The sequence below is a fragment of the Oncorhynchus clarkii genome, chromosome 5 (assembly GCF_045791955.1).
Source record: "Oncorhynchus clarkii lewisi isolate Uvic-CL-2024 chromosome 5, UVic_Ocla_1.0, whole genome shotgun sequence".
Classification (NCBI taxonomy): domain Eukaryota; kingdom Metazoa; phylum Chordata; class Actinopteri; order Salmoniformes; family Salmonidae; genus Oncorhynchus; species Oncorhynchus clarkii.
The window spans coordinates 93,773,198-93,794,709 of record NC_092151.1 but is presented as its reverse complement, the minus strand read 5'-3'; the positions used below and the strand labels follow the sequence as shown (position 1 = coordinate 93,794,709).

The following is a 21,512-nucleotide window of genomic DNA, read 5'->3' as shown; positions in this document are numbered from 1 at the left end:
AGTGTTGCAGAGAGACCTGGCAGGAGGAGTGTTGCAGAGAGACCTGGTAGGAGGAATGTTGCAGAGAGACCTGGTAGGAGGAGTGTTGCAGAGAGACCTGACAGGAGGAGTGTTGCAGAGAGACCTGGTAGGAGGAGTGTTGCAGAGAGACCTGACAGGAGGTGTGTTACAGAGAGACCTGACAGGAGGAGTGTTGCAAAGAGACCTGGCAGGAGGAGTGTTGCAGAGAGACCTGACAGGAGGTGTGTTACAGAGAGACCTGGTAGGAGGAGTGTTGCAGCGAGACCTGACAGGAGGTGTGTTACAGAGAGACCTGACAGGAGGAGCAGAGAGACCTGGCAGGAGGAGTGTTGCAGAGAGACCTGGCAGGAGGAGTGTTGCAGAGAGACCTGGTAGGAGGAGTGTTACAGAGAGACCTGGTAGGAGGAGTGTTGCAGAGAGACCTGGCAGGTGGAGTGTTGCAGAGAGACCTGGTAGGAAGTGTGTTGCAGAGAGACCTGTTAGGAGGAGTGTTGCAAAGAGACCTGGTAGGAGGAGTGTTGCAGAGAGACCTGGTAGGAGGAGTGTTGCAGAGAGACCTGGTAGGAGGAGTGTTGCAGAGAGACCTGGTAGGAGGAGTGTTGCAGAGAGACCTGACAGGAGGAACAGAGATACCTGGCAGGAGGAGTGTTGCAGAGAGACCTGACAGGAGGAGTGTTGCAGAGAGACCTGGTAGGAGGAGTGTTGCAGAGAGACCTGACAGGAGGTGTGTTACAGAGAGACCTGACAGGAGGAGTGTTGCAAAGAGACCTGGCAGGAGGAGTGTTGCAGAGAGACCTGACAGGAGGTGTGTTACAGAGAGACCTGGTAGGAGGAGTGTTGCAGAGAGACCTGACAGGAGGTGTGTTACAGAGAGACCAGACAGGAGGAGCAGAGAGACCTGGCAGGAGGAGTGTTGCAGAGAGACCTGGCAGGAGGTGTGTTGCAGAGAGACCTGGTAGGAGGAGTGTTACAGAGAGACCTGGTAGGAGGAGTGTTGCAGAGAGACCTGGCAGGTGGAGTGTTGCAGAGAGACCTGGTAGGAAGTGTGTTGCAGAGAGACCTGTTAGGAGGAGTGTTGCAAAGAGACCTGGTAGGAGGAGTGTTGCAGAGAGACCTGGTAGGAGGAGTGTTGCAGAGAGACCTGGTAGGAGGAGTGTTGCAGAGAGACCTGGTAGGAGGAGTGTTGCAGAGAGACCTGGTAGGAGGTGTGTTACAGAGAGACCTGGTAGGAGGAGTGTTGCAGAGAGACCTGGTAGGAGGAGTGTTGCAGAGAGACCTGGTAGGAGGAGTAATGCAGAGAGACCTGGTAGGAGGAGTGTTGCAGAGAGACCTGACAGGAGGAGTGTTGCAGAGAGACCTGACAGGAGGAGTGTTGCAGAGAGACCTGACAGGAGGAGTGTTGCAGAGAGACCTGGTAGGAGGAGTGTTGCAGATAGACCTGGTAGGAGGAGTGTTGCAGAGAGACCTGGCAGGAGGAGTGTTGCAGAGAGACCTGGTAGGAGGAGTGTTGCAGAGAGACCTGGTAGGAGGAGTGTTGCAGAGAGACCTGACAGGAGGTGTGTTACAGAGAGACCTGGTAGGAGGAGTGTTGCAGAGAGACCTGAAAGGAGGTGTGTTGCAGAGAGACCTGGTAGGAGGAGTGTTGCAGAGAGACCTGGCAGGAGGAGTGTTGCAGAGAGACCTGGTAGGAGGAGTGTTGCAGAGAGACCTGGTAGAAGGAGTGTTGCAGAGAGACCTGGCAGGAGGAGTGTTGCAGAGAGACCTGACAGGAGGAACAGAGAGACCTGGCAGGAGGAGTGTTGCAGAGAGACCTGGCAGGAGGAGCAGAGAGACCTGGCAGGAGGAGCAGAAAGACCTGGCAGGAGGAGTGTTGCAAAGAGACCTGGCAGGAGGAGCAGAGAGACCTGGCAGGAGGAGCAGAGAGACCTGGCAGTGCCCTCGTATGCTATTACAAGCACATGTCCCGAAATGAAAAATGTTATCCAGTTGGAAGGTCAGGCGGAACGCAGCTTTGACAAGGTGACTGTCTCTCCTGGCCGAGAATGGAGTAGGACCCAAAATCCCAAATCAACCCCTAGTACCCATCCCCTTCACCCCGGATAAGAGGAGAGAGGAGGAGGGGCGTGTCGCCCTGTCCAGAAACAACCCCTAGCTCCTATCCACGAGATCGTATACTAACCCCTAGATCCTATCCACGAGATCGTATACTAACCCCTAGATCCTATCCACGAGATCGTATACTAACCCCTAGCTCCTATCCAAGAGATCGTATACTAACCCCTAGCTCCTATCCACGAGATCGTATACTAACCCCTAGCTCCTATCCACGAGATCGTATACTAACCCCTAGCTCCTATCCACGAGATCGTATACTAACCCCTAGATCCTATCCACGAGATCGTATACAAACCCCTAGCTTCTATCCACGAGATCGTATACTAACCCTTAGCTCCTATCCACGAGATCGTATACTAACCCATAGCTCCTATCCACGAGATCGTATACTAACCCCTAGATCCTATCCACGAGATCGTATACTAACCCCTAGCTCCTATCCACGAGAAAAAGGTTAAAGTTCACCGACTGACCTATCTGACACCACCTTCCGGTGAACCCAGCCAGACAGGAGCAGGAGAAAGAAGGATTGCCGGTGATGCAGTCATCAATACAGAGACCTCCATTCAGACAGGGTCGAAGGTGTGGACACACAGACGCTGTGGACGAGAGTTAGTTAGTGAGGAGGAGAGACAGAACAGTTAGTTAGTGAGGAGAGACATAACAGTTAGTTAGTGAGGAGAGACAGAACAGTTAGTTAGTGAGGAGAGACATAACAGTTAGTTAGTGAGGAGAGACAGAACAGTTAGTTAGTGAGGAGAGAAATAACAGTTAGTTAGTGAGGAGAGACAGAACAGTTAGTTAGTGAGGAGAGACATAACAGTTAGTTAGTGAGGAGAGACAGAACAGTTAGTTAGTGAGGAGAGACATAACAGTTAGTTATTGAAGAGAAACAGAACAGTTAGTGATGAGAGACAGAACAGTTAGTTAGTGAGGAGAGACATAAGAGTTAGTTAGTTAGGAGAGAAATAACAGTTAGTTAGTGAGGAGAGACAGAACAGTTAGTTAGTGAGGAGAGACATAACAGTTAGTTAGTGAGGAGAGACAGAACAGTTAGTTAGTGAGGAGAGACATAACAGTTAGTTAGTGAGGAGAGACAGAACAGTTAGTTAGTGAGGAGAGACAGAACAGTTAGTTAGTGAGGAGAGACAGAACAGTTAGTTAGTGAGGAGAGACAGAACAGTCAGTTAGTGAGGAGAGAAAGAACAGTTAGTTAGTGAGGAGAGACAGAACAGTTAGTTAGTTAGTGAGTAGATATTGAACAGTTAGTTAGTTAGGAGAGACATAACAGTCAGTTAGTGAGGAGATACATAACAGTTAGTTAGTGAGGAGAGGCAGAACAGTTAGTTAGTGAGGAGAGGCAGAACAGTTAGTTAGTGAAGAGAGACAGAACAATTAGTTAGTGAAGAGAGACAGAACAATTAGTTAGTTAGGAGAGAAACAACAGTTAGTTAGTGAGGAGAGGCAGAACAGTTAGTTATTGAGGAGAGGCAGAACAGTTAGTTAGTGTGTTGTAGACAGAATAGTTAGTGAGGAGAGACAGAACAGTTAGTTAGTGAGGAGAGACATAACAGTTAGTTAGTGAGGAGAGACAGAACAGTTAGTTAGTGAGGAGAGACGTAACAGTTAGTTAGTGAGGAGAGACAGAACAGTTAGTTAGTGAAGAGATACAGAACAGTTAGTTAGTGAGGAGACACATAACAGTTAGTTAGTGAGGAGAGACATAACAGTTAGTTAGTGAGGAGAGACAGAACAGTTAGTTAGTGAGGAGAGACAGAACAGTTAGTTAGTGAGGAGAGACAGAACAGTTAGTTAGTGAGGAGAGACAGAACAGTTAGTGAGGAGAGACAGAACAGTTAGTTAGTGAGGAGAGACAGAACAATTAGTTAGTTAGGAGATGCAGAACAGTTAGTTAGTGTGTTGTAGACAGAATGGTTAGTGAGGAGAGACATAACATTTAGTTAGTGTGTTGTAGACAGAACAGTTAGTTAGTGAAGAGATACAGAACAGTTAGTTAGTGAGGAGAGACAGAACAGTTAGTTAGTTAGGAGAGACAGAGCAGTTAGTTAGTGAGGAGAGACATAACAGTTAGTTAGTTGGGATAGATAACAATTAGTTAGTTAGGAGAGACAGAACATTTAGTTAGTGAAGAGAGACAGAACATTTAATTAGTGAGGAGAGACAGAAGATTTAGTTAGTGAGGAGAGACTGAACAGTTAGTTAGTGAGGAGAGACAGAACATTTAATTAGTGAGGAGAGACAGAACAGTTAGTTAGTGAGGAGAGACAGAACAGTTAGTTAGTGAAGAGAGACATAACAGATAATTAGTGTGTTGTAGACAGAACAGTTAGTTAGTGAGGAGAGACAGAACAGATAGTTAGTGTGTTGTAGACTGAACATTTAGTTAGTGAGGAGAGACTGAACAGTTAGTTAGTTAGTTAGTGAGGAGAGACTGAACAGTTAGTTAGTTAGTGAAGAGATACAGAACAGTTAGTTAGTGAGGAGAGACAGAACAGTTAGTTAGTTAGGAGAGACAGAACAGTTAGTTAGTGAGGAGAGACATAACAGTTAGTTAGTTAGGAGAGAAATAACAGTTAGTTAGTGAGGAGAGACAGAACAGTTAGTTGGTGAGGAGACACATAACAGTTAGTTAGTGAGGAGACACATAACAGTTAGTTAGTGAGGAGACACATAACAGTTAGTTAGTGAGGAGACACATAACAGTTAGTTAGTGAGGAGAGAAAGAACAGTTAGTTAGTGAGGAGACACATAACAGTTAGTTAGTGAGGAGAGACTGAACAGTTAGTTAGATAATGAGGAGAGACTGAACAGTCAGTTAGTTAGTGAAGAGAGACAGAACAGTTAGTTAGTGAAGAGAGACAGAACATTTAGTTAGTGAAGAGAGACAGAACAGTTAGTTAGTGAAGAGAGACAGAACAGTTAGTTTGTTAGTGAGGAGAGACAGAACATTTAGTTAGTGAGGAGAGACTGAACAGTTAGTTAGTTCGGAGAGAGAACAGTTAGTTAGTTAGTGAAGAGAGACAGAACATTTAGTTAGTGAAGAGAGACAGAACAGTTAGTTAGTGAGGAGAGACAGAACAGTTAGTTAGTGAAGAGAGACAGAACAGTTAGTTAGTGAAGAGAGACAGAACATTTAGTTAGTGAAGAGAGACAGAACAGTAAGTTAGTTGGGAGAGATAACAATTATTTAGTTAGGAGAGACAGAACATTTAGTTAGTGAAGAGAGACAGAACATTTAATTAGTGAGGAGAGACAGAAGATTTAGTTAGTGAGGAGAGACTGAACATTTAGTTAGTGAGGAGAGACTGAACAGTTAGTTAGTTAGTTAGTGAGGAGAGACTGAACAGTTAGTTAGTTAGTGAAGAGATACAGAACAGTTAGTTAGTGAAGAGAGACAGAACATTTAGTTAGTGAAGAGAGACAGAACAGTTAGTTAGTGAAGAGCGACAGAACAGTTAGTTAGTGAGGAGAGACAGAACAGTTAGTTAGTGAGGAGAGACATAACAGTTAGTTATTGAGGAGAGACAGAACAGTTAGTTAGTGAGGAGAGACAGAACAGTTAGTTAGTGAGGAGAGACATACCAGTTAGTTAGTGAGGAGAGACAGAACAGTTAGTTAGTGAGGAGAGACATAACAGTTAGTTAGTGAGGAGAGACAGAACAGTTAGTTAGTGAGGAGAGACAGAACAGTTAGTTAGTGAAGAGAGACATAACAGATAATTAGTGTGTTGTAGACAGAACAGTTAGTTAGTGAGGAGAGACAGAACAGATAGTTAGTGTGTTGTAGACTGAACATTTAGTTAGTGAGGAGAGACTGAACAGTTAGTTAGTTAGTTAGTGAGGAGAGACTGAACAGTTAGTTAGTTAGTGAAGAGATACAGAACAGTTAGTTAGTGAGGAGAGACAGAACAGTTAGTTAGTTAGGAGAGACAGAACAGTTAGTTAGTGAGGAGAGACATAACAGTTAGTTAGTTAGGAGAGAAATAACAGTTAGTTAGTGAGGAGAGACATAAGAGTTAGTTAGTGAGGAGAGACAGAACAGTTAGTTGGTGAGGAGACACATAACAGTTAGTTAGTGAGGAGACACATAACAGTTAGTTAGTGAGGAGACACATAACAGTTAGTTAGTGAGGAGACACATAACAGTTAGTTAGTGAGGAGACACATAACAGTTAGTTAGTGAGGAGAGACAGAACAGTTAGTTAGTGAGGAGACACATAACAGTTAGTTAGTGAGGAGAGACTGAACAGTTAGTTAGATAATGAGGAGAGACTGAACAGTCAGTTAGTTAGTGAAGAGAGACAGAACAGTTAGTTAGTGAAGAGAGACAGAACATTTAGTTAGTGAAGAGAGACAGAACAGTTAGTTAGTGAAGAGAGACAGAACAGTTAGTTTGTTAGTGAGGAGAGACAGAACATTTAGTTAGTGAGGAGAGACTGAACAGTTAGTTAGTTCGGAGAGAGAACAGTTAGTTAGTTAGTGAAGAGAGACAGAACATTTAGTTAGTGAAGAGAGACAGAACAGTTAGTTAGTGAGGAGAGACAGAACAGTTAGTTAGTGAAGAGAGACAGAACAGTTAGTTAGTGAAGAGAGACAGAACATTTAGTTAGTGAAGAGAGACAGAACAGTAAGTTAGTTGGGAGAGATAACAATTATTTAGTTAGGAGAGACAGAACATTTAGTTAGTGAAGAGAGACAGAACATTTAATTAGTGAGGAGAGACAGAAGATTTAGTTAGTGAGGAGAGACTGAACATTTAGTTAGTGAGGAGAGACTGAACAGTTAGTTAGTTAGTTAGTGAGGAGAGACTGAACAGTTAGTTAGTTAGTGAAGAGATACAGAACAGTTAGTTAGTGAAGAGAGACAGAACATTTAGTTAGTGAAGAGAGACAGAACAGTTAGTTAGTGAAGAGCGACAGAACAGTTAGTTAGTGAGGAGAGACAGAACAGTTAGTTAGTGAGGAGAGACATAACAGTTAGTTATTGAGGAGAGACAGAACAGTTAGTTAGTGAGGAGAGACAGAACAGTTAGTTAGTGAGGAGAGACATACCAGTTAGTTAGTGAGGAGAGACAGAACAGTTAGTTAGTGAGGAGAGACATAACAGTTAGTTAGTGAGGAGAGACAGAACAGTTAGTTAGTGAGGAGAGACATAACAGTTAGTTAGTGAGGAGAGACAGAACAGTTAGTTAGTGAGGAGAGACAGAACAGTTAGTTAGTGAGGAGAGACAGAACAGTCAGTTAGTGAGGAGAGACAGAACAGTTAGGTAGTGAGGAGAGACAGAACAGTTAGTTAGTTAGTGAGTAGATATTGAACAGTTAGTTAGTTAGGAGAGACATAACAGTCAGTTAGTGAGGAGAGACATAACAGTTAGTTAGTGAGGAGAGGCAGAACAGTTAGTTAGTGAGGAGAGGCAGAACAGTTAGTTAGTGAAGAGAGACAGAACAATTAGTTAGTTAGTGAGTAGATATTGAACAGTTAGTTAGTGAGGAGAGACTGAACAGTCCGTTAGTTAGGAGAGACAGATAATTTAGTTAGTGAAGAGAGACAGAACAATTAGTTAGTTAGGAGAGAAACAACAGTTAGTTAGTGAGGAGAGGCAGAACAGTTAGTTAGTGAGGAGAGACAGAACAGTTAGTTAGTGTGTTGTAGACAGAATAGTTAGTGAGGAGAGACAGAACAGTTAGTTAGTGAGGAGAGACATAACAGTTAGTTAGTTGGGAGAGATAACAGTTAGTTAGTGAGGAGAGACAGAACAGTTAGTTAGTGAAGAGAGACAGAACATTTAGTTAGTGAGGAGAGACTGAACAGTTAGTTAGTGAGGAGATATTCAACAGTTAGTTAGTGAGGAGGATAGACAGAAAAGTTAGTTAGTGAGGAGAGACATAACAGTCAGTTAGCTGGTGAGGAGAGACTGAACAGTTAGTTAGTTAGTGAATAGAGACAGAACATTTAGTTAGTGAGGAGAGACAGAACAGTTAGTTAGTGAGGAGAGACATAACAGTTAGTTAGTGAGGAGAGACAGAACAGTTAGTTAGTGAGGAGAGACATAACAGTTAGTTAGTGAGGAGAGACAGAACAGTTAGTTAGTGAAGAGATACAGAACAGTTAGTTAGTGAGGAGACACATAACAGTTAGTTAGTGAGGATAGACATAATAGTTAGTTAGTGAGGAGAGACAGAACAGTTAGTTAGTGAGGAGAGACAGAACAGTTAGTTAGTGAGGAGAGACAGAACAGTTAGTTAGTGAGGAGAGACATAATAGTTAGTTAGTGAGGAGAGACATAACAGTTAGTTAGTTAGGAGAGACAGAACAGTTAGTGAGGAGAGACAGAACAGTTAGTTAGTGAGGAGAGACAGAACAATAAGTTAGTTAGGAGAGAAACAACAGTTAGTTAGTGTGGAGAGGCAGAACAGTTAGTTAGTGAGGAGATGCAGAACAGTTAGTTAGTGTGTTGTAGACAGAATGGTTAGTGAGGAGAGACATAACATTTAGTTAGTGTGTTGTAGACAGAACAGTTAGTTAGTTAGTGAAGAGATACAGAACAGTTAGTTAGTGAGGAGAGACAGAACAGTTAGTTAGTTAGGAGAGACATAACAGTTAGTTAGTTGGGATAGATAACAATTAGTTAGTTAGGAGAGACAGAACATTTAGTTAGTGAAGAGAGACAGAACATTTAATTAGTGAGGAGAGACAGAAGATTTAGTTAGTGAGGAGAGACTGAACAGTTAGTTAGTTAGTTAGTGAGGAGAGACTGAACAGTTAGTTAGTTAGTGAAGAGATACAGAACAGTTAGTTAGTTAGTGAGGAGAGACATAACAGATAGTTAGTTAGTTAGTGAAGAGATACAGAACAGTTAGTTAGTGAGGAGAGACAGAACAGTTAGTTAGTTAGGAGAGACAGAACAGTTTGTTAGTGAGGAGAGACATAACAGTTAGTTAGTTAGGAGAGAAATAACAGTTAGTTAGTGAGGAGAGACATAACAGTTAGTTAGTGAGGAGACACATAACAGTTAGTTAGTGAGGAGACACATAACAGTTAGTTAGTGAGGAGACACATAACAGTTAGTTAGTGAGGAGACACATAACAGTTAGTTAGTGAGGAGAGACAGAACAGTTAGTTAGTGAGGAGACACATAACAGTTAGTTAGTGAGGAGAGACTGAACAGTTAGTTAGATAATGAGGAGAGACTGAACAGTCAGTTAGTTAGTGAAGAGAGACTGAACAGTTAGTTAGTGAGGAGACACATAACAGTTAGTTAGTGAGGAGAGACTGAACAGTTAGTTAGTGAGGAGACACATAACAGTTAGTTAGTGAGGAGACACATAACAGTTAGTTAGTGAGGAGACACATAACAGTTAGTTAGTGAGGAGACACATAACAGTTAGTTAGTGAGGAGACACATAACAGTTAGTTAGTGAGGAGACACATAACAGTTAGTTAGTGAGGAGACACATAACAGTTAGTTAGTGAGGAGACACATAACAGTTAGTTAGTGAGGAGACACATAACAGTTAGTTAGTGAGGAGAGACTGAACAGTTAGTTAGTGAGGAGACACATAACAGTTAGTTAGTGAGGAGAGACTGAACAGTTAGTTAGATAATGAGGAGAGACTGAACAGTCAGTTAGTTAGTGAAGAGAGACAGAACAGTTAGTTAGTGAGGAGACACATAACAGTTAGTTAGTGAGGAGAGACTGAACAGTTAGTTAGATAATGAGGAGAGACTGAACAGTCAGTTAGTTAGTGAAGAGAGACAGAACAGTTAGTTTGTTAGTGAGGAGAGACAGAACATTTAGTTAGTGAGGAGAGACTGAACAGTCAGTTAGTTAGTGAGGAGACAGTTAGTTAGTGAGGAGAGACAGAACAGTTAGTTAGTGTGTTGTATACAGAATAGTTAGTTAGTGAGGAGAGACAGAAAAGTCAGTTAGTGAGGAGAGACAGAATAGTTAGTTAGTGAGGAGAGACAGAACAGTTAGTTAGTGAAGAGAGACAGAAAAGTCAGTTAGTGAGGAGAGACAGAACAGTTAGTTAGTGAGGAGAGACAGAACAGTTAGTTTGTGAGGAGAGACAGAACAGTTAGTTAGTGAAGAGAGACAGAACAGTTAGTTAGTGAGTAGAGACAGAACAGTTAGTTAGTGAAGAGAAACAGAACAGTTAGTTAGTGAGGAGAGACAGAACAGTTAGTTAGTTGGGTGAGATAACAGTTAGTTAGTTAGGAGAGACAGAACAGTAAGTAATTTAGTGAGGAGAGACAGAACAGTAGGTTAGTTAGTTAGTTAGTGAGGAGATATTAAACAGTTTGTTAGTGAGGAGAGACTGAACATTTAGTTAGTTAGTGAGGAGAGACTGAACAGTTAGTTAGTTAGTGAAGAGATACAGAACAGTTAGTTAGTTAGTGAGGAGAGACATAACAGATAGTTAGTTAGTTAGTGAAGAGATACAGAACAGTTAGTTAGTGAGGAGAGACAGAACAGTTAGTTAGTTAGGAGAGACAGAACAGTTTGTTAGTGAGGAGAGACATAACAGTTAGTTAGTTAGGAGAGAAATAACAGTTAGTTAGTGAGGAGAGACATAACAGTTAGTTAGTGAGGAGACACATAACAGTTAGTTAGTGAGGAGACACATAACAGTTAGTTAGTGAGGAGACACATAACAGTTAGTTAGTGAGGAGACATATAACAGTTAGTTAGTGAGGAGAGACAGAACAGTTAGTTAGTGAGGAGACACATAACAGTTAGTTAGTGAGGAGAGACTGAACAGTTAGTTAGATAATGAGGAGAGACTGAACAGTCAGTTAGTTAGTGAAGAGAGACAGAACAGTTAGTTTGTTAGTGAGGAGAGACAGAACATTTAGTTAGTGAGGAGAGACTGAACAGTCAGTTAGTTAGTGAGGAGACAGTTAGTTAGTGAGGAGAGACAGAACAGTTAGTTAGTGTGTTGTATACAGAATAGTTAGTTAGTGAGGAGAGACAGAAAAGTCAGTTAGTGAGGAGAGACAGAATAGTTAGTTAGTGAAGAGAGACTTAACAGTTAGTTAGTGAGGAGAGGCAGAACAGTTAGTTAGTGAGGAGAGGCAGAACAGTTAGTTAGTGAAGAGAGACAGAACAATTAGTTAGTTAGTGAGTAGATATTGAACAGTTAGTTAGTGAGGAGAGACTGAACAGTCCGTTAGTTAGGAGAGACAGATCATTTAGTTAGTGAAGAGAGACAGAACAATTAGTTAGTTAGGAGAGAAACAACAGTTAGTTAGTGAGGAGAGGCAGAACAGTTAGTTAGTGAGGAGAGGCAGAACAGTTAGTTAGTGTGTTGTAGACAGAATAGTTAGTGAGGAGCGACAGAACAGTTAGTTAGTGAGGAGAGACATAACAGTTAGTTAGTTGGGAGAGATAACAGTTAGTTAGTGAGGAGAGACAGAACAGTTAGTTAGTGAAGAGAGACAGAACATTTAGTTAGTGAGGAGAGACTGAACAGTTAGTTAGTGAGGAGATATTAAACAGTTAGTTAGTGAGGAGGATAGACAGAAAAGTTAGTTAGTGAGGAGAGACATAACAGTTAGTTAGTGAGGAGAGACATAACAGTTAGTTAGTGAGGAGAGACAGAACAGTTAGTTAGTGAGGAGAGACATAACAGTTAGTTAGTGAGGAGAGACAGAACAGTTAGTTAGAGAAGAGATACAGAACAGTTAGTTAGTGAGGAGACACATAACAGTTAGTTAGTGAGGATAGACATAATAGTTAGTTAGTGAGGAGAGACAGAACAGTTAGTTAGTGAGGAGAGACAGAACAGTTAGTTAGTGAGGAGAGACAGAACAGTTAGTTAGTGAGGAGAGACATAATAGTTAGTTAGTGAGGAGAGACATAACAGTTAGTTAGTTAGGAGAGACAGAACAGTTAGTGAGGAGAGACAGAACAGTTAGTTAGTGAGGAGAGACAGAACAATTAGTTAGTTAGGAGAGAAACAACAGTTAGTTAGTGTGGAGAGGCAGAACAGTTAGTTAGTGAGGAGATGCAGAACAGTTAGTTAGTGTGTTGTAGACAGAATGGTTAGTGAGGAGAGACATAACATTTATTTAGTGTGTTGTAGACAGAACAGTTAGTTAGTTAGTGAAGAGATACAGAACAGTTAGTTAGTGAGGAGAGACAGAACAGTTAGTTAGTTAGGAGAGACATAACAGTTAGTTAGTTGGGATAGATAACAATTAGTTAGTTAGGAGAGACAGAACATTTAGTTAGTGAAGAGAGACAGAACATTTAATTAGTGAGGAGAGACAGAAGATTTAGTTAGTGAGGAGAGACTGAACAGTTAGTTAGTTAGTTAGTGAGGAGAGACTGAACAGTTAGTTAGTTAGTGAAGAGATACAGAACAGTTAGTTAGTTAGTGAGGAGAGACATAACAGATAGTTAGTTAGTTAGTGAAGAGATACAGAACAGTTAGTTAGTGAGGAGAGACAGAACAGTTAGTTAGTTAGGAGAGACAGAACAGTTTGTTAGTGAGGAGAGACATAACAGTTAGTTAGTTAGGAGAGAAATAACAGTTAGTTAGTGAGGAGAGACATAACAGTTAGTTAGTGAGGAGACACATAACAGTTAGTTAGTGAGGAGAGACAGAACAGTTAGTTAGTGAGGAGACACATAACAGTTAGTTAGTGAGGAGAGACTGAACAGTTAGTTAGATAATGAGGAGAGACTGAACAGTCAGTTAGTTAGTGAAGAGAGACAGAACAGTTAGTTTGTTAGTGAGGAGAGACAGAACATTTAGTTAGTGAGGAGAGACTGAACAGTCAGTTAGTTAGTGAGGAGACAGTTAGTTAGTGAGGAGAGACAGAACAGTTAGTTAGTGTGTTGTATACAGAATAGTTAGTTAGTGAGGAGAGACAGAAAAGTCAGTTAGTGAGGAGAGACAGAATAGTTAGTTAGTGAAGAGAGACAGAACAGTTAGTTAGTGAAGAGAGACAGAAAAGTCAGTTAGTGAGGAGAGACAGAACAGTTAGTTAGTGAGGAGAGACAGAACAGTTAGTTTGTGAGGAGAGACAGAACAGTTAGTTAGTGAAGAGAGACAGAACAGTTAGTTAGTGAGGAGAGACAGAACAGTTAGTTAGTGAAGAGAAACAGAACAGTTAGTTAGTGAGGAGAGACAGAACAGTTAGTTAGTTGGGTGAGATAACAGTTAGTTAGTTAGGAGAGACAGAACAGTAAGTAATTTAGTGAGGAGAGACAGAACAGTAGGTTAGTTAGTTAGTTAGTGAGGAGATATTAAACAGTTTGTTAGTGAGGAGAGACTGAACATTTAGTTAGTTAGTGAGGAGAGACAGGACAGTTAGTTATTTAGGAAAGACAGAACAGTTAGTTATTTAGGAAAGACAGAACAGTTAGTTAATTAGTGAGGAAAGACTGAACATTTAGTTAGTTAGTGAGGAGAGACTGAACATTTAGTTAGTTAGTGAGGAGAGACAGCACATTTAGTTAGTGAGGAGAGACAGAACAGTTAGTTAGTTAGGAGAGACAGAACAGTTAGTTAGTGAGGAGAAACAGAACATTTAATTTGTGAAGAGAGACAGAACATTTAGTTAGTGAAGAGAGACAGAACAGTTAGTTAGTGAGGAGAGACAGAACAATTTGTTAGTTTGGAGAGAAAGAACAGTTAGTTAGTGAGAAGAGACAGAACAGTTAGTTAGTGTGTTGTAGACAGAATAATTAGTTAGTGAGGAGAGACAGAAAAGTCAGTTAGTGTGTTGTAGACAGAATAGTTAGTTAGTAAGGAGAGACAGAAAAGTTAGTTAGTGAGGAGAGACAGAACAGTTAGTTAGTGAGGAGAGACAGAACAGTTAGTTAGTGAAGAGAGACAGAACAGTTAGTTAGTGAGGAGAGACAGAACAGTTAGTTAGTGTGTTGTAGACAGAATAGTTAGTTAGTGAGGAGAGACAGAACATTTATTTAGTGAGGAGAGACAGAACAGTTAGTTAGTGAAGAGAGACAGGACAGTTAGTTAGTGAAGAGAGACAGAACATTTAGTTAGTGAGGAGAGACAGAACAGTTAGTTAGTGTGTTGTAGACAGAATAGTTAGTTAGTGAGGAGAGACAGAAAAGTTATGTAGTGAGGAGAGACAGAACATTTAGTTAGTGAGGAGAGACATAACAGTTAGTTAGTGAGGAGAGACATAACAGTTAGTTAGTTAGGAGAGAAAGAACAGTTAGTTAGTGAGGAGAGACAGAACAGTTAGTTAGTTAGTGAGGAGAGACAGAAACGTTAGTTAGTGAGGAGAGACAGAACAGTTAGTTATTGAAGAGAGACAAGACAGTTAGTTAGTGAAGAGAGACAGAACAGTTAGTTAGTGAGGAGAGACCGAACAGTTAGTTAGTTTGTTGTAGACAGAATAGTTAGTTAGTGAGGAGAGACAGAAAAGTTAGGTAGTGAGGAGAGACAGAACATTTAGTTAGTGAAGAGAGACAGAACATTTAGTTAGTGAGGAGAGACATAACAGTTAGTTAGTTAGTTAGTGAGGAGAGACAGAAAAGTTAGTTAGTGAGGAGAGACAGAACAGTTAGTTAGTGAGGAGAGACAGAACAGTTAGTTAGTGAAGAGAGACATAACAGCTAGTTAGTGAGGAGAGACATAATAGTTAGTTAGTGAGGAGAGACAGAACAGTTAGTTAGTGAGGAGAGACAGAACAGTTAGTTAGTGAAGAGAGACATAACAGTTAGTTAGTGAGGAGAGACAGAACATTTAATTAGTGAGGAGAGACATAACAGTTAGTTAGTGAGGAGAGACAGAACAGTTAGTTAGTGAGGAGAGACAGAACAGTTAGTTAGTGAAGAGAGACATAACAGTTAGTTAGTGAAGAGAGACAGAACAGTTAGTTAGTGAAGAGAGACAGAACAGTTAGTTAGTGAAGAGAGACAGAACAGTTAGTCAGTGAGGAGAGACAGAAAAGTTAGGTAGTGAGGAGAGACAGAACATTTAGTTAGTGAAGAGAGACAGAACAGTTAGTTAGTGAAGAGAGACAGAACAGTTAGTTAGTGAAGAGAGACAGAACAGTTAGTGAGGAGAGACAGAACAGTTAGTTAGTCTGTTGTAGACAGAATAGTTAGTTAGTGAGGAGAGACAGAAAAGTTAGTTAGTGAGGAGAGAGAGAACAGTTAGTTAGTGAGGAGAGACAGAACAGTTAGTTAGTTAGTTAGTGAGGAGAGACAGAACAGTTAGTTAGTGTGTTGTAGACAGAATAGTTAGTTAGTGAGGAGAGACAGAAAAGTTAGTTAGTGAAGAGAGACAGAACAGTTAGGTAGTGAGGAGAGACAGAACAATTAGTTAGTGAAGAGAGACAGAACATTTAGTTATTGAGGAGAGACATAACAGATAGTTAGTGTGTTGTAGACAGAACAGTTAGTTAGTTAGTGAGGAGAGACATAACAGATAGTTAGTTAGTTAGTGAGGAGAGACAGAACAGTTTGTTAGTGAGGAGAGTCAGAACATTTAGTTAGTGAGGAGAGACAGAACAGTTAGTTAGTTAGTTAGTGAGGAGAGACTGAACAGTTAGTTAGTTAGTTAGTGAGTTAGTTAGTTAGTTAGGAGAGACAGAACAGTTGGTTAGTAAGGAGAGACAGAACAGTTAGTTAGTTAGGAGAGACATTACAGTTAGTTAGTGAGGAGGAGAGATTGATGAAAGAGGTTGATGTTAGTATCATTCAACATTCTTCTCTCAGAACTATTTTCCCTTTAGAAAATGCCCTATCAAATCAAAATGAATTGCATTTTTAACAGAGTCCTAACACACTTTACAGAATGGATTCAATGTATAATAGTTATTATTAATAAATGTCCCTCCTCGATCTTACCTGAGTGGTTGCAGCCACCCACCTCCACCTGTGCATTGTCAATCCGGAACACCCATCTCCCGGGGCGACCTACGTTGGTGGTTCCCTCCACATCCACCATGTCATCTGTACGAGACCCCGGGATGTTGAAGTAACGTTTCCCGTCGCCAGCATTAAAACCTGCCTATGAGGAGAAACACAGTTTAGAGTGACTGTGAGGAGACCACACTTGATCCGTGTCCCAAATGGTACCCTACAACCATTGCAGTCCACCAGTTTTAACCAGGGCCCATAAGATTACGGGTAAGTTCTCGATGGCTAGCCAATGGCATGTTGTCTGAGAATTTTAATTCCATCTGAAAAGGAAATCTCTCAAATGTCCCAGTCCCACAAGAGGCCCAAATCCTTGTTATGAGTTTAAGATTAAATCAAATCAAATCAAATTAAATCGAAGCGCATGAGCCGAATACAGCTGGTGCAGACGTTACTTTATATATATATATATATATATATATATATATATATATATATATATATATGTTTTACTTTACTTTATATATATATATATATTTTTTTTTACTTTACTTTATTTATATATATATATATATATTTTACTTTACTTTATTTATATATATATATATTTTACTTTACTTTATTTATATATATATATATTTTACTTTACTTTATTTATATATATATTTTTTTTTACTTTACTTTATTTATATATATATATATATATTTTACTTTACTTCATTTATATATATATATATATTTTACTTTACTTTGTTTATCTACAGTGCCTTGCAAAAGTATTCGGCCCCTTTGAACTTTGCGACCTTTTGCCACATTTCAGGCTTCAAACATAAAGATATAAAACTGTATTTTTTTGTGAAGAATCAACAACAAGTGGGACACAATCATGAAGTGGAACGACATTTATTGGATATTTCAAACTTTTTTACAAAGCAAAAACTGAAAAATTGGGCGTGCAAAATTATTCAGCCCCCTTAAGTTAATACTTTGTAGTGCCACCTTTTGCTGCGATTACAGCTGTAAGTCGCTTGGGGTATGTCTCTATCAGTTTTGCACATCGAGAGACTGACATTTTTTCCCATTCCTCCTTGCAAAACAGCTCGAGCTCAGTGAGGTTGGATGGAGAGCATTTGTGAACAGCAGTTTTCAGTTCTTTCCACAGATTCTCGATTGTTTTCAGGTCTGGACTTTGACTTGGCCATTCTAACACCTGGATATGTTTATTTTTGAACCATTCCATTGTAGATTTTGCTTTATGTTTTGGATCATTGTCTTGTTGGAAGACAAATCTCCGTCCCAGTCTCAGGTCTTTTGCAGACTCCATCAGGTTTTCTTCCAGAATGGTCCTGTATTTGGCTCCATCCATCTTCCCATCAATTTTAACCATCTTCCCTGTCCCTGCTGAAGAAAAGCAGGCCCAAACCATGATGCTGCCACCACCATGTTTGACAGTGGGGATGGTGTGTTCAGCTGTGTTGCTTTTACGCCAAACATAACGTTTTGCATTGTTGCCAAAAAGTTCAATTTTGGTTTCATCTGACCAGAGCACCTTCTTCCACATGTTTGGTGTGTCTCCCAGGTGGCTTGTGGCAAACTTTAAACAACGCTTTTTATGGATATCTTTAAGAAATGGCTTTCTTCTTGCCACTCTTCCATAAAGGCCAGATTTGTGCAATATACGACTGATTGTTGTCCTATGGACAGAGTCTCCCACCTCAGCTGTAGATCTCTGCAGTTCATCCAGAGTGATCATGGGCCTCTTGGCTGCATCTCTGATCAGTCTTCTCCTTGTATGAGCTGAAAGTTTAAAGATAAAACCTCAAATAAACTCATCAACAAAAAAAGAAACGTCTTCAGTTCACTGTCTTTCAAAGATAATTCGTAAAAATCCAAATAACTTCACAGATCTTCATTGGAAAAGGGTTTAAACACTGTTTCTCATGCTTGTTCAATGAACCATAAACAAGTAATGAACATGCACCTGTGGAACGGTCGTTAAGACACAAACAGCTTACAGACGGTAGGCAATTAAGGTCACAGTTATGAAAACTTAGGACACTAAAGAGACCTTTCTACTGACTAACCAAAGGAAAGAGGCCCAGGGTCATGCATATTGAGCACGTCTGGGACCTGTTGGATCGGAGGGTGAGGGCTAGGGCCATTCCCCCCAGGAATGCCCGGGAACTTGCAAGTGCCTTGGTGGAAGAGTGGGGTAACATCTCATAGCAAGAACTGGCACATCTGGTGCAGTCCATGAGGAGGAGATGCACTGCAGTGCCTAATGCAGCTGGTGGCCACACCAGATACTGACTGTTACTTTTGATTTTGACCCCCCCCCCCTCCCCCCTTTGTTCAGGGACACAATATTCCATTTCATGTCTGTGGAACTTGTTCAGTTTATGTCTCAGTTGCTGATTCTTGTTATGTTCAAACAAATGTTTACATGTTAAGTTTGCTGAAAATAAACGCAGTTGACAGTGAGAGGATATTTATTTTTTGCTGAGTTTAGTAACAGGGTAGCCTAGTGGTTAGAGTGTTGGACTAGTAACCGGAAGGTTGCAAGTTCAAACCCCCGAGCTGACAAGGTACAAATCTGTCGTTCTGCCCCTGAACAGGCAGTTAACCCACTGTTCCTAGGCCGTCATTGAAAATAAGAATTTGTTCTTAACTGACTTGCCTAGTTAAATAAAGGTAAAATTAAAAAAAACACAAGAATGGAGTGCCAGATCAATGTGGAGCTCTATACAGGAAATACCAGTACCAGATCAATGTGGAGCTCTATACAGGAAATACCAGTACCAGATCAATGTGGAGCTCTATACAGGAAGTACCAGTACCAGATCAATGTGGAGCTCTATACAGGAAATACCAGTACCAGATCAATGTGGAGCTCTATACAGGAAGTACCAGATCAATGTGGAGCTCTATACAGGAAATACCAGTACCAGATCAATGTGGAGCTCTATACAGGAAATACCAGTACCAGATCAATGTGGAGCTCTATACAGGAAGTACCAGATCAATGTGGAGCTCTATACAGGAAATACCAGTACCAGATCAATGTGGAGCTCTATACAGGAAGTACCAGATCAATGTGGAGCTATATACAGGAAGTACCAGATCAATGTGGAGCTATATACAGGAAATACCAGTACCAGATCAATGTGGAGCTCTATACAGGAAGTACCAGATCAATGTGGAGCTCTATACAGGAAATACCAGTACCAGATCAATGTGGAGCTATATACAGGAAGTACCAGATCAATGTGGAGCTCTATACAGGAAATACCAGTACCAGATCAATGTGGAGCTCTATACAGGAAGTACCAGATCAATGTGGAGCTCTATACAGGAAATACCCGTACCAGATCAATGTGGAGCTCTATACAGGAAGTACCAGATCAATGTGGAGCTATATACAGGAAGTACCCGTACCAGATCAATGTGGAGAGGTAGATACGTACATGAAGGTTAGGATAAAGTGACTAGGTACCAGGATAGACAATAATAAGGTATTTGAGGTAGATATGTACATGAAGGCAGGGTAAAGTGACTAGACATCAGGATAGATAATAATAAGAGTAAAATAAAGAACAGAGTAGCAGGAAATGATGAGTGTAAAAGTGTGTGTGTGTGTGTGTGTGTGTGTGTGTGTGTGTAAACGTGTGTGGGTTTTGTGTGGGACCACCCTCTGTCGTGTTGATGATATAGAGGATCTGGATATCAGGGAGCTCGGCCCCAGTGATGTACTGGGCTGTCCTCATCACCCTCTGTCGTGTTGATGATATAGAGGACCTGGATGTCAGGGAGCTCGGCCCCCTGTGATGTACTGGGCTGTCCTCATCACCCTCTGTCGTGTTGATGATATAGAGGACCTGGATGTCAGGGAGCTCGGCCCCCTGTGATGTACTGGGCTGTCCTCATCACCCTCTGTCGTGTTGATGATATAGAGGACCTGGATGTCAGGGAGCTCGGCCCCCTGTGATGTACTGGGCTGTCCTCATCACCCTCTGTCGTGTTGATGATATAGAGGACCTGGATGTCAGGGAGCTCGGCCCCAGTGATGTACTGGGCTGTCCTCATCACCCTCTGTCGTGTTGATGATATAGAGGACCTGGATGTCAGGGAGCTCGGCCCCCTGTGATGTACTGGGCTGTCCTCATCACCCTCTGTCGTGTTGATGATATAGAGGGCCTGGATGTCAGGGAGCTCGGCCCCCTGTGATGTACTGGGCTGTCCTCATCACCCTCTGTCGTGTTGATGATATAGAGGACCTGGATGTCAGGGAGCTCGGCCCCCTGTGATGTACTGGGCTGTCCTCATCACCCTCTGTCGTGCTGATGATATAGAGGACCTGGATGTCAGGGAGCTCGGCCCCCTGTGATGTACTGGGCTGTCCTCATCACCCTCTGTCGTGTTGATGATATAGAGGACCTGGATGTCAGGGAGCTCGGCCCCCTGTGATGTACTGGGCTGTCCTCATCACCCTCTGTCGTGTTGATGATATAGAGGACCTGGATGTCAGGGAGCTCGGCCCCCTGTGATGTACTGGGCTGTCCTCATCACCCTCTGTCGTGTTGATGATATAGAGGACCTGGATGTCAGGGAGCTCGGCCCCCTGTGATGTACGGGGCTGTCCTCATCACCCTCTGTCGTGTTGATGATATAGAGGACCTGGATGTCAGGGAGCTCGGCCCCCTGTGATGTACTGGGCTGTCCTCATCACCCTCTGTCGTGTTGATGATATAGAGGACCTGGATGTCAGGGAGCTCGGCCCCAGTGATGTACTGGGCTGTCCTCATCACCCTCTGTCGTGTTGATGATATAGAGGACCTGGATGTCAGGGAGCTCGGCCCCCTGTGATGTACTGGGCTGTCCTCATCACCCTCTGTCGTGTTGATGATATAGAGGACCTGGATGTCAGGGAGCTCGGCCCCCTGTGATGTACTGGGCTGTCCTCATCACCCTCTGTCGTGTTGATGATATAGAGGACCTGGATGTCAGGGAGCTCGGCCCCCTGTGATGTACTGGGCTGTCCTCATCACCCTCTGTTGTGCTGATGATATAGAGGACCTGGATGTCAGGGAGCTCGGCCCCCTGTGATGTACTGGGCTGTCCTCATCACCCTCTGTCGTGTTGATGATATAGAGGACCTGGATGTCAGGGAGCTCGGCCCCCTGTGATGTACTGGGCTGTCCTCATCACCCTCTGTCGTGTTGATGATATAGAGGACCTGGATGTCAGGGAGCTCGGCCCCCTGTGATGTACTGGGCTGTCCTCATCACCCTCTCTCGTGTTGATGATATAGAGGACCTGGATGTCAGGGAGCTCGGCCCCCTGTGATGTACTGGGCTGTCCTCATCACCCTCTGTCGTGTTGATGATATAGAGGACCTGGATGTCAGGGAGCTCGGCCCCCTGTGATGTACTGGGCTGTCCTCATCACCCTCTGTCGTGTTGTTGATATAGAGGACCTGGATGTCAGGGAGCTCGGCCCCCTGTGATGTTCTG

At 42.1% G+C, this 21,512-nt stretch overlaps 1 protein-coding gene across 1 annotated transcript in view; it reads right to left on the bottom strand.

Annotated features, from left to right (window-relative positions):
* Positions 1-21,512, bottom strand: part of LOC139410291 (sushi, nidogen and EGF-like domain-containing protein 1) — a 110,791-nt gene that overhangs the window by 53,460 nt on the left and 35,819 nt on the right. The window contains exons 4-5 of the mRNA XM_071155779.1: positions 15,991-16,153; positions 2,610-2,735 (exon numbers count right to left, since the gene is read on the bottom strand). Of these exons, the coding sequence (XP_071011880.1) occupies positions 2,610-2,735; positions 15,991-16,153 (289 nt within the window). The remainder of the gene's footprint in view (positions 1-2,609; positions 2,736-15,990; positions 16,154-21,512) is intronic.